The 12,203-nt window shown below is 35.3% G+C and overlaps 1 protein-coding gene across 11 annotated transcripts; it reads left to right on the forward strand.

The window, feature by feature from the left end:
• The first annotated feature begins 12 nt into the window (after window positions 1-12).
• Window positions 13-12,028, forward strand: LOC147481072 (organelle RRM domain-containing protein 1, chloroplastic-like). Of its 11 annotated transcripts, XM_086581396.1 has the most exons (7): window positions 3,430-3,776; window positions 4,479-4,579; window positions 4,668-4,724; window positions 4,947-5,148; window positions 6,917-7,090; window positions 7,596-11,494; window positions 11,583-12,028. In XM_086581396.1, the coding sequence occupies exons 1-5, from the start codon at window positions 3,553-3,555 to the stop codon at window positions 6,984-6,986; spliced, it is 654 nt and encodes a 217-aa protein (XP_086437522.1). In that variant the 5' UTR covers window positions 3,430-3,552; the 3' UTR covers window positions 6,987-7,090; window positions 7,596-11,494; window positions 11,583-12,028. The 11 variants fall into 11 exon arrangements, 5 of the variants coding, with proteins under 5 accessions (XP_086437522.1, XP_086437521.1, XP_086437525.1 ...); XR_015206915.1 differs by lacking the exon at window positions 3,430-3,776 and adding an exon at window positions 3,088-3,341 and having other exon boundaries at window positions 4,947-5,090; window positions 7,596-12,028; XM_086581395.1 differs by having other exon boundaries at window positions 7,596-12,028.
• Window positions 12,029-12,203: the final 175 nt, after the last annotated feature.

Here is a 12,203-nt window from a genome sequence, read left to right on the forward strand (position 1 = left end):
CGCTGCTACGTCACTGTTAAACTCAGCACAGAAATGGATGAAGCTGGTGGTCAATGGAGACTTCTGAGTCTTTAACAGACCCACACGGTCACACCATGAAATTATTGGAGAAATTGCTTTTACAAAATTATGTCCTTATGTCAGCTACTCGTCTTACATTTGAACAATTTTCTCTCTCAACAACTCGTATTACATTCGATAAGCTTAGAGGTATGTGTATTCTTATTTCAAAAATGAGTAATTAACTATTTGACAAGATAGAGTCTTACTGAAAGCTATATAATCATTTCTCTGCAGGGCATTCATATGTTCTGAAAGTCTTTCGGTTTCTATAATTTATTTGTGTCTTTATCTCGTCAACCTATTGGCTGGCTAAGAAACATCATATATATATATATTTTTTTTTTTTTTGGTAATATATATATATATTAAGAAACGGAAACTAAAGAGGTTACAGATAGTCTATCATCCTCCAAATAGTTCATCAACCAACTAGGTGGCAGTGTCAGCCACCAGAACTAGGAGGAAGATTTTACCCATATGATGCTAACTTGTGAGCTACAGAGTTAGCTGATCTATTGATCCACTTAATACTTACATTATCAAAAGTTACAAGCTCTTCTAGTACATCTTCAAGTATAATCTTTGAATACCGGGAAATGCTTGATGGTTGTTTGTCCAAAAAGTTGCATACATCTTTCACATACAGCTCTAATTCTACTGATGAGCTGAATTTCCAACACCATTGAATTCCTTTAAGTGCCCCTTGACATTCTGCTTATTCCGCAGTTCTGCCCTTCCCTCTGTTTGTTCCTGCTGCAATGAAACATCCATTAGAATCTCTAAGTACATAACCAATGCCAATGGAATGGGGTATATTTGTCTTAAAGCTGACATCAATGTTCATTTTACCCAGCCTATTTGTGGTGGTTTCCATCTTTCTAAAGAAATAGGTTGAAAATTTACAAGATTAAGGTCTAAACCAACTTACAGGGCATTTACAAACCCCTGTACTAGACTATATACATGTGTCCAGTTAGGTTTAGACTTATCATGCAACACTCTACATTGCTCTAGCCATATAATCCAGTTTATATATATACAAAAACTTGTCCAATCATGTTTGTCAATCGGCCAATCCACTGTACCACATGTCTATCCATTCTTTCACCTGCAAATTCTCAAAATCTATTAGTCTTAAATTCCAAGGTGTTGAAAACCAAAGAGTTCTTGTGAAAGGACAAACCAGGAGTAAGTGATGTACATATTCTATAAAAGAGTTACATAACAAACAAGTTTTATCAGCTACATAGAAAAGAGTACTAAGATGGTCTCTTGTTGGGATAATAGAGTGGTAACATTTCCAAGCAAACAAAGTTTCTCTAGGTCTGAGATCATTTCTCCAGAAAGTTAGACTAGTATTGTGATTCACATTGGTGACATATCTTAAGCTTAACTGATGGTAGGCAGATTTTACAGAGTGTTGTCCATTTTTGGTTAAGGTCTAATGTAGTTTATCAACAGGATTATTCCTAGGAATGTATATATTATGAATACTGAGTGAAGCATTAATATCAAAAAGAAAATTTAATATATCTATTTTCCAAGTTCTAGTATTTACATCTATAAGATCAACAACTTTACTGTACAAAGGATTATGAATTGTTGGAATTGGTACTGTACCATGCAAGACTTCTGGAATCCATGAGTCTGTCCAGATATTTATATCCTTACCTGAGCCTACCTGCCACATAGCATTGTAGACTGTTTGCATTCCCTGCCAAAACCAAGATGAACTAGATTTGTGTACAGTAGGTAAAATATTCGCACTATGATGATATTTACCTTTTAGTTGTGTGGAAAGAAAAAAGTCTGGTTTAGTGATGATATTCCAAAGAATTTTACTAAGATGAGCAAGGTTATTAGTTTCCATATCTCTAATACCTAGGCCACCACCTTTTTTTGATTGGCAAATAAAGCTCCAACTCTTTAAATATAAAGGATGTTTTTTACCAGTATTTCCCCCCCACCAAAAGTCTCTCGGAATAGCATTCAAAGTAGAGGTCATAGAGTTAGGTAGCAGAAAGGTATTCATATGAAAAACAGGGATAGCAGATGATATAGATTTAATAAGAACAGTTCTAGCTGCTTGTGATAGCAGCTTGCTTTTCCACCCAGCAATTCTAATGTTTACCTTATCAATAAGATGATTAAATATCCTAGTTTTTGGTTGGCCAAGAAAGAGTGTTAAACCAAGATACTTTTCACCAATAGTTATTTTCCTCATGTGAAGCAAATGCATGATATTAGTTGTATCAGAAGAAGGCATGTTTGGACTGAAGTCGATACCTGATTTTTCAAAATTAATTTCTTGACCTGTGATCTCACAAAAAAGGTTTAGAGCATCCAGAAGTTCTGTTGCCTCATCAATATTTGCTCGACAAAAAAATGAAAGCATCATCTGCAAACAACAAGTGAAAAATAGGACTACTATTTCTTGAGATTTTTATTCCATGAAGCTTGTTATTTTGGGTTTTTACGTTAAGAATTATGGTTAACACTTCCATACATAAAATAAAAAGAAGGGGTGACAGTGGGTCACCCTGTCTGAGCCCTCTGCAAGACTTAAAGAAGCCATGAGGTGTACCATTTAGCATAACAGAGAACTGAGGTGATGAAATGCATTGGTTGACAAGATTGACTGAATTATGATTAAGACCAAGAGATGTGAGGATAGAAGAGAGGGTGTTCCAATTAACCTTATCAAAGGCTTTAGACATGTCAAGCTTTATAACCATAAGGCCAGACTTACCTTTTTTATGTTTGATAGTGTGCATAATATCATGAGCAAGGATGATGTTATCTGTGATTTGTCTATTAGGCACAAAGGCACACTGATAAGGAGATATACCAGGGCCAATAATAGTCTTACGTCTATTAGCCAGGAGTTTGGATATCACCTTGTAAGAGATGTTACACAAACTGATTGGTCTAAAATCACTACAAGAAGATAGATTAGGACATTTAGGGATGAGAACAATATTTGTTTGATTAAGATGTTTGAGAGAATGACCTTGAGAGAAGAATAAAGCAACCATCTTTGTTAATAAGAAACCAGCTTATTTCCTTCATGCCAGCTTAGGTGTCCTTTTTTCTAGTTTTAATTAGTGGACTAATAGATCATTAGACCCGCTAATCATATCAGTCGTGGTCGACAAGTATGGAAAGGGGGAGCCTGGGTGCAGTGGGTGGTCCTTGAAGATTCTGACAAATCATTCTGGGGGACTATGTGGAGGGGTATAGCAGGGGTTCAACTAATGGACCAAATTGAAAAAAAAGAGGTTCAGGGTATCAATTGAATGTTTCTTTTTATTTTTTATTTTGTTTTTGGTTTACGGACCAAAGTGCAAAACTTTGATAATGGTACTTTTTGGTTATAAAATCAACTTGAAATTAAAGTTATTATTGTTGATTTTTTTTGGATACATTCTCTTCTGTAGTCATGTTCTGTCCATCATCCCTATGGATCATGATTTAGTTATCATCATCTAAATGAAAACTATGATTATGACGGAACATGTTGGTGAATTTGGCAACTCAACCGATTCCGTTAGGAAGTTTGCTTTGTATGTCAATGATCCTTGTCTGGTTGATTGTGCCCAGACGGTTGATTGTAAACATTGGTATATTGCGATGGAGAAACGTGGTGGTATCTTTGCTTCTATAAGAGGGAAGATGTATTATTATATGTGGGCACTGGGTGAGGTTATTGGAAGGTAAAATAATGGGCAACTTTCTTTTTGTTCACTGACCTTGCCAGTTTTTTCGATTTGGTGACTCTACTTTTTACTTTTTGCAATGGAATGATTCTTTCAAAGTTGTGTGGCTCTAGGTATTGAGTCATTAGGGTTATTCATGCTCCTCTCGCAAACAATTTTTTGCTTGTTCATGTCACAGGTCGTTACTTGTGTACCACCACTCACATTTTCTCACCAATATTCTCTTCACCCCTAGAAATAGTAGTCAATACTTCCCAATCATATAGACTCCTCAAATCTTCCAAAGCTTCCGCTACCATCCCATTTCCACACCTAAATGTGTCTGTCTTCCTCACCAAACTTCTCTCCTTGATAAACAGTAGCAAACAAGTTGTTTGAGATGTGACAAGAACTTGTGTTGTAGCTGTGATCATCAGCTTATGAAGGACAAACACACGTCATTAGGATTTTTTGATGCTAGCGTATTGGTTGGTACTTGGTAGTCTGTTTTTTTAGTTATGATCATCAAAGAGATTTGTCCTTAATAGATTGACGGAGCTATGTCTACATACGCTTATATCATACTCGGAACCACTCAAAGCCCAAGTTTTTTAGTTTAAAAAATTGGTTTTCTTTCTTTTAATTTTATGTCTTACATATTGTATCATGTATCAAAATTTTCTTTTTAAATTGTTGTATACTTCTTAACATTTTTTTCAGTCGAGAAGAAGCAAAGAAGAAAATTTATAGGATTGTGTGTGAGAATCACTTTGTTGGTTTTGGTGCTGAAATTGAGGTAGAAATTTCAAATAAGCTTAAAGGTTGGTGTGCGTGTTTTTTATTTAGTAATCAGTACTATAGGTTATTGGATGGGTTCTTTCTGTAACTATTTACCAAATTTCTTTACAGGATTGCCCGGGGTTCTAGCCGTTCTTCCAAATTGCTTAATAAATAATTGCCAACAAGGTAAATTTTTTGTGTTCTGTTGTAAGCGTATTTTGACAACCCAACCCTCTATATTGTCTTATTTATGAAATTGAGTGGTTTTGCTCTAAAGTTTTGATGTAATTTTATTATTTTAACTATTTCATCATCTTATATCTTTTATCGATAAAAAAAAATTGCGATGGTTGCTTACTATGCAAACTTGACTTTTTTTTTATTTTCATTTTATTTCTTCTCATGCAGTTCAGTCAATTGCTCGCTTCAGTCCAACGAACCGGAACTACCACCTTAATGATGTATTCAGTTATTATCATCTGTCTGAACGTAATTTGGAGACGATATCAGATAATTGGCATGTTGTTATAAGGAAGCCCGTCGTTAAATTTGGTACTGAAGAACAAATAGTTGATTTTTGTATTAAAATGCTAACTAAAGTTTTCGAAAGGTAAAACAAGTTTCTCAAAAAATTTGACTTTTTGTTTGTTTTATCAATTTTTTATGCTATTTTAGTGTATTTAATTCTTACTGTTTCTTTGATTTAGTTCTTTTTCTATAGTTATTTCTACTTCTTGTAGTTTTACTAAGTGCATCATAGTGTTTTACTAGGTATTTGCTTTAAGGTCGAGGTTTTTTCTTGTATATGAGCCCTTTGGTTTGACTTTATGCCAATATCCAAATCCTTGATGTAGTTTTCGACTCAGTAAGTCACATTAGGGATGTAATTGTTATTGACTGTTGGATTTAGCTTATTGAAGATTTGCAGTTTCTTGAGATGGTTATTTCAACACTCAAGTTAGGTATTTCCTTTTAAATTAGTTCTTGCATTTATTGTTACTGATTGTTGCGGTTCTAGTTACATGGACGCTACAAATTTAGATAAGTTTGTACCGTTGCCAACTATGATACCCTGGATTGAATTTAATCCCAATTCCCACATCGGGTAGTAAGTCATCTTGGATCCTAGATATATTATAATGCTCCAAACATACTAGCGTTGTGGCCTTTTGAGAAAACCCCACACATTTGATGGGCATGCTATAGACTTGGCTTTTGGGTGGCTAAGAGGGACAATATTAATTGTTGGTATGTGGTGAGTCGTTACAAAGTGCTACTATTAATGTGGTGGGGCTGTGATACCCTAGATTGGGTTAAATCCCACATTGGAATAATGGATACATAGCTGTCTTGGATCCATAATATATTGTAGTGCTTCAAACTTACTAGTGTCACCTTTGGAAAAAACCTATTAGTATTTTGAAATAGTGGGGGATTGTTGGAATCTCTATTGTATTTCAAGTTACTAGTGCGTGTGTGCAAAGTGTAGGAGAATAACATAGAGTGTTCTCTACACTATTGTACATAGAATATAGTCCCACATTGGTTATCTACCACTAGCTAGTGGGTAGTGGCTTGGTCAATTGCCTAAACTTGTTTTGCTTTTGCAGCAAGTTTCGGACTTCTACTTTCAGTAGGCTTCCTTTTCAGTTTTGGAAACCGGCCAATTGGACTTATACGACCAGTATGATTACTTTTCATATCTAGAAACCGACCGACCATACCTCTATATATACAGGATTGTGCGTCCATATATAATCAATCTAAGAGATAGAGAACTCGCACATAACAAAACTAGCCTCTTTTTCTTCTATTCTTCCTGTCAGCCACTAGAGAGAGTTATATATCTGTTCTAGAGAGCAGCCTTTTCAAGTGCAAGTAAGTCTGCTAAACCATTGAATCCTGTAAGGTGAAGACGCCACTGTTGCCTTTCTACACCATTAGAAGGGGCGAAATCTTTCCTTAAGGACAGCCTAATCAGCGTCTTGGTTGTTTACTGTTTGTCTACTGTTCCTTTTGTTCTACTCTAGTTGCTATTTTCATACAACTATTCTAACAATCTTAAGGAAAGATCTTCGTAGTAGAACAAAGGAGAGTGCTTTAATACAACAATCAAAAGATAAGTCTTTTACTTTGAGTTATTGTTTGTGTTATTAAGTTATGACTTTTGAAATTTTCTAATAATTTCATTTTTGTTAGGGAAACCATTTAAAGATTGAATTTTTATTGATCTTTTGTGGTTTATCAAACCCTATATGGTTGTAGACCTTTCTCTTACGTTTGTGGGAGTCAAATCTAAGATTTCTATCAAGAAAAATGTCAAAGTTTGTCTTTTTGCCAGCTGCGTCACTCATTACAGAAACTGCTATAACTTTCAGGTCAGGGCTTGGTTTTGCAATCCGCTTCTCGTGTTCAATAGATGATTCAAAGAGCTTTCTAGTGATATAAGGCTTAATGCCCAATTCATCCTGAGCTGGTTCAATGTTACATTTCTTTTGAACTATTTTTCTGGAAGGAAGAAAATATGGTAATCCAGTTTTTCAATCGGTTAGGTATCATATTCTTTCACTCTTTGCAATTCTTTTGGTTTGATTATGATGATATTCATGACTTGAGTTGCATGCTAGTTTTTATTCTTAGGAGGGAAATCCCTAAGCTTAAACTTCTTTAATAACCTAGTCAACAAATTATATGTATTTATCATTAAGATATTAATTGGTTTGACTAGAAGTAGTTTGATATTAATTTTCTTTGTACATATATAGATGTATGTAGATGGTCTAAGAGAGACCTTAAGATAGTTAATATCAACCACACTCAAATCTTGGGTAGTAATTATAATGTATTCAATGCATAATTGCTTACCTCTATTGAATGTACGTGTTGTTAGATGATGGTTATAATTGTAATGTTGTGAAAATACATGTTAGATGAAGTAACTTGTAGCTTATATATAATATAACATATGTTAAAGTTTTGTAACATGCTAGTTTTGGATATTAATCATCGTGGATTTATTTTGAACTTAATGATAGTTTATTGATAAATTTTTTCTAGTTGAAGACAATAATGGGTTGAGCCATTAGATGTTGTGGCAGTACTTGAGGTCTTGTTGATAAGGTATTCTATCTTATTTGAGCTCATGTAAGAAGAGGAGGTGGAGTCCTCAGTTGTTTTGCATATTCAGTGGCTAGATTTGCTTAATATCGTATACCTTTTGCTGTAAGGGGTACAGTTAAAGTTTACTTTTCCGATCCTGAACCTATGATATGATATGATATGATATTAATCATGTTTGGCATGAATGCATTATTTAACATTGGCATAAAGCTTAACCATGTCATATATTATTAAGTAATAAGCATCGTTGTCTATGAGAGGAAACAATCAATATCCTCCTAAACCTAATTCAGTCAAGGAAATATAAGGTTATGGATTATCTTCTTAGACAATATTTTCTAGTGACTATTTTAGACAAGGAGATGTAACGCTTGTAAATTGTCTTATTAGGCATTATCCTCCTATGACTATGAATAAATAGCCAAGGTGATGTACAAGTGCGTGGATTGTCTCACTATATGAATTGGAATGTTAAATGATGAAAAAAAGAATGATAATGATATTATCTTGAGTAAAACCCTTTTCATCTAATTCTTCTATTCTTTAAAATTCATTAGAAATGGATTTTCTTTCATATAGATAGCATGAACATAATATAACTATGTTTAATATGATCCATAATTATAGACTTGAGTAAAGTCTATTCTTGTTATAAGAGTGCATATTATTGTTGTTGTTTGTTTTAGTGTTTATAGTTGTATAATGTGTTTTGCATGTAAGTTTGATTAGGTTGAGTAACTTAATCAAGTAGCTGCTAGAGATTATGTTAGGTCAGACTTAGTTTGGCCACATATCTAACCGCACATCTTATTTGGAGGCAAATGGTTATATGTCGAGGGGGATGAGACTTATGCTCGTATATAGGGTGACACTGACGGCAACCCTACCTATGTGATTGAAGATCCCATGAAGTAGGTTCAAAGGGAAAAACAAGTCACTTCGTTGTCCTACAGTACTATCGTCTTATTTATGAGACGTCCCACCCTATGGCGAGATGGTACTATAGTATACATTGTATAACTAGAATTGTAGTGAGTAAGGATGAGTTCTTTAACTCTCATTGGATTCCATAGCCCATATTTTAATGAGGTGGTGTATTTAAAATGTAATATACACCTGATGGAAATCCACCTACGTGAATGTACAACTGGGTCGATTCTTATGAGTATTCGGGCAAGTACTCTAGAGCATTCATAGAACATAGGCAGCGCAGGGCCAAAAAGTGCAACACCGCAGAACTGGCATATAATGAAAAAGCAATGTGGGTGCATGTCATCTATTTCACTACAAGGGAAATTAGTTCAAAGTTTTTTTAATCTACCGCTTTCACGAGAGAAAAGACATGTTACCCTATGACTGGTTTAAGCCCGTAAAGCATTAATATCTTAGGCATTGCGTTTTCGATTCTCTCTGGCATTTCGTTAACCCATTTTCTTTTGTAATATTCTATTTCAAAATAGTGGGGGATTGTTGGAATCTCTATTGTATTTCAAATTACTAGTGTGTGTGTGCAAAGTGTAGGAGAAGAACATAGAGTGTTCTCTACACTATTGTACAGAGAAGATAGTCCCACATTGGTTATCCACCACTAGCTAGTGGGTAGTGGCTTGGCCAATTGCCTAAACTTGTTTTGCTTCTACAGCAAGTTTCGGACTTCTACTTTTAGTAGGCTTCCTTTTCAGTTTTGGAAACCGACCGATTGGACTTATACTACCAGTATGATTCCTTTTCATATCTGGAAACCGACCGACCATACCTTTATATATACAGGACTGTGCATCCATATAGAATCAATCTAAGAGACAGAGAACTCGCACATAACAAAACCATAGCTTCTTCTTCTTCTATTCTTCTTGTCAGCCGCCAGAGAGAGTTATATTTCCGTTCTAGAGAGGAGCCTTTTCGAGTGCAAGTAAGTCTGCTAAACCATTGAATCATGTGAGGTGAAGATGCCACTGTTGCCTTTCTGCACCATTGGAAGGGGCGAAATCTTTCCTTAAGGACAGCCTAATCAGCACCTTGGTTGTTTATTGTTTGTCTACTGTTCATTTTGTTCTACTCTAGTTGCTATTTTCATACAACTATTCTAAGAAAACCCACACCCATGATGGATAGACTTTGGACTTGTGCCTTTGGGTGAGCTGCATAAGTGGAACCAATATCGACTGTTGGTAGTTGTTGGGTCGTTCACCATCGTTGACAAGGACAGGGATGTCTGGTACATTTATAATAACAGGGGGTGGGCACATTGACTTGAAATTTCTGATTTGTTTATCTATTGTCAAGATATTTTCTGACATCATCGGTTTATATAGAAAGAAGGTGCCAATTTGGGGAGAGACCACAAGAAGATCAGACTTGGTATGGTGTTACCCTCATGTCTAAGAACCTAGAATAAAAAGACCAAGACATTTTAAATAGTGGGGAATGAGAACGAGATTTCGCCATCCCAGATAAATACTACCATTGTGTAAACACAGGGATTGGCGCTAACCTAGTTGGAATCTAAGTTACATTGACACAGATAGGTGTGTCCATTATCTGACACAGATATGAAGCGTATGAGACGACAAAATATAAAAAATGGGGCTACACCTCATACCATATGTCTGATATGTGTCCGACACGGACACGTGGCTACATATTTGACACGGAATATTTTTGAAATATGGCGTGTCCATGTTACATAGATTGGAATGTGTTAGTACCAGCCTATCAGGTATTACACGACACTTAGAGGAACACTAGATAGATTACCTAGAGGGCCCTAATTGGAACGAAAGACTTTGTGTGTGTGTGTCTCTTTGTGTCTATCTGTGTCTGTGTGTATGTCTATGTGTGCATGTGTCTGTCTTTGAGTAGTTAGAAATGCCTCCCCAAGGCATTATCATTTCACAATTGTTTGAGATATTATCCACACTGTGAATTTAAAGCCTTTCATCATAATAGTTTTGGATACTCCAATTTCAAGATTGTATCACAGCGTTCTATTGTGTTAAGCTGATGCAGGAGCCTCAAAATGGACCACTAATCAGCTCAGGCCTTGCCACTAGTTTATTTTGGTGTTCTTTATTTTGTTTTATTAATGTGAAAGTCTATTAGTATGTGCCTAGTCTTTTGAAGAAATCATATGACTAGCTCATTACTTTTTAAACATTAGAAGGCTAAGATTTAAAGATTAGGGTTATTTAGATTTTGGTCCTACTATTAATAGTGAAATTAGGCTTTGGTCCTACTTTTCAAATTTATTAGGCTTTGATCCTACATACTTCTGTTTGTTGATTGTGAGTCAAAAATAGTTGACCTTGGTCAATCTGCTTCAATCTGTTTATATTTTCAAAATGACAACATTACCCTTCAGTCTAGGACCAAAACCTAATTTCGCTATTAATAGTAGGACCAAAGCCTAAATAACCCTAACTTTTTGGGTTTATTCGATTTTAGGGGGTTTTTAGGTTTTGGTCCTCCTAATAATAGGGTAATTAGGCTTTAGTCCATGAATGATCGATTATTAGGTTTTGGTCCTCCTAACCGTGAGTTGACCACGTTGACCAACGATGGACGTTTGCCCAACTCACATATTTTGCTATTACCTACAATACCCTTGACCTGCCTTACACGTGACTTATTGGTTTTTGAATAAAAAATATAAGACACATGTCAAAATCTGGACAAGTAGTCATTGGAATTCAATTACACCAATTTTCTAATTTCTGAACTAGCCGTTGGAATTCAATCTTATAAGTAAGATTGTCCATTCAATCCTAAAGGGGAAATAGAAGAGAGGAGAGAAGATGGGTGGAAGTGAGGTTGTTGCAGTCGTTGCCGCTCCTAAGGTAAAGTTAGGTTAGTTTAGAAGGACTAAAACCTAAACGATGATATTAATAGAAGGACCAAAAGCTAATTTATTTTACTATTTTGTAGGTTTGTCAATTGTGCTATGAAGAGGGCCATTATGCTTCAACATGTTCATACTTTGGCATTCACTGTGATTATGCACCTTGTTGTGGCTTTATGAGAGTTGTGTTAGGTCACACAAATCAAGGTACTAGGCAATTCAAGTATCTTAAGTGTTCTCGTCCTAGTTGTAAGTTTGTGAAATGGATATACTTCGACAAAGAGGTATACCACCAAGTTTGTAACCTCTGCAAGGAACAAGTTTGAGTTTGTGAAAAGTGTGAGTTGTGCACTAGTTGTCATCTTCCTAATACTTGTGTCAAGAGTGCGTGAGAGTTGTGAGGAAGAGTGCTATGTGTAAGTTGTACTAAATATAGTATGTTCTACTGTGGATGTAATCTGTGTGGATGTAGTGCTATCAAGTACTCTATTCATACCCTATAAATAAAGTTGTCTACTTTTACATATCAAAACATAGCATTGTACTATATAAGATTCTTCAAACAAAAAACACAAAAACCATAGCACTCCAACAGAGCATTGTGATAAGATTCTTGAAAAAAAAAAAAAAAAAAAAACAGACAAAATAACACTCCAACATCTTGTGATGTGAGTGATCTCACTGGGTTTGACTTAAAGGCTCATAGA

This window comes from Coptis chinensis, chromosome 8 (genome assembly GCF_015680905.1).
Source record: "Coptis chinensis isolate HL-2020 chromosome 8, ASM1568090v1, whole genome shotgun sequence".
Classification (NCBI taxonomy): domain Eukaryota; kingdom Viridiplantae; phylum Streptophyta; class Magnoliopsida; order Ranunculales; family Ranunculaceae; genus Coptis; species Coptis chinensis.

Excerpts from the sequence above, each read along its gene's own strand:
- LOC147481072 (XM_086581395.1), top strand. The coding sequence starts at position 3,553 with ATGAAAACTATGATTATGACGGAACATGTTGGTGAATTTGGCAACTCA. Across the intron at positions 3,777-4,478 it reads CTGGGTGAGGTTATTGGAAG|TCGAGAAGAAGCAAAGAAGA; the intron begins GTAAAATAATGG and ends CATTTTTTTCAG. Across the intron at positions 4,580-4,667 it reads AATTTCAAATAAGCTTAAAG|GATTGCCCGGGGTTCTAGCC; the intron begins GTTGGTGTGCGT and ends ATTTCTTTACAG.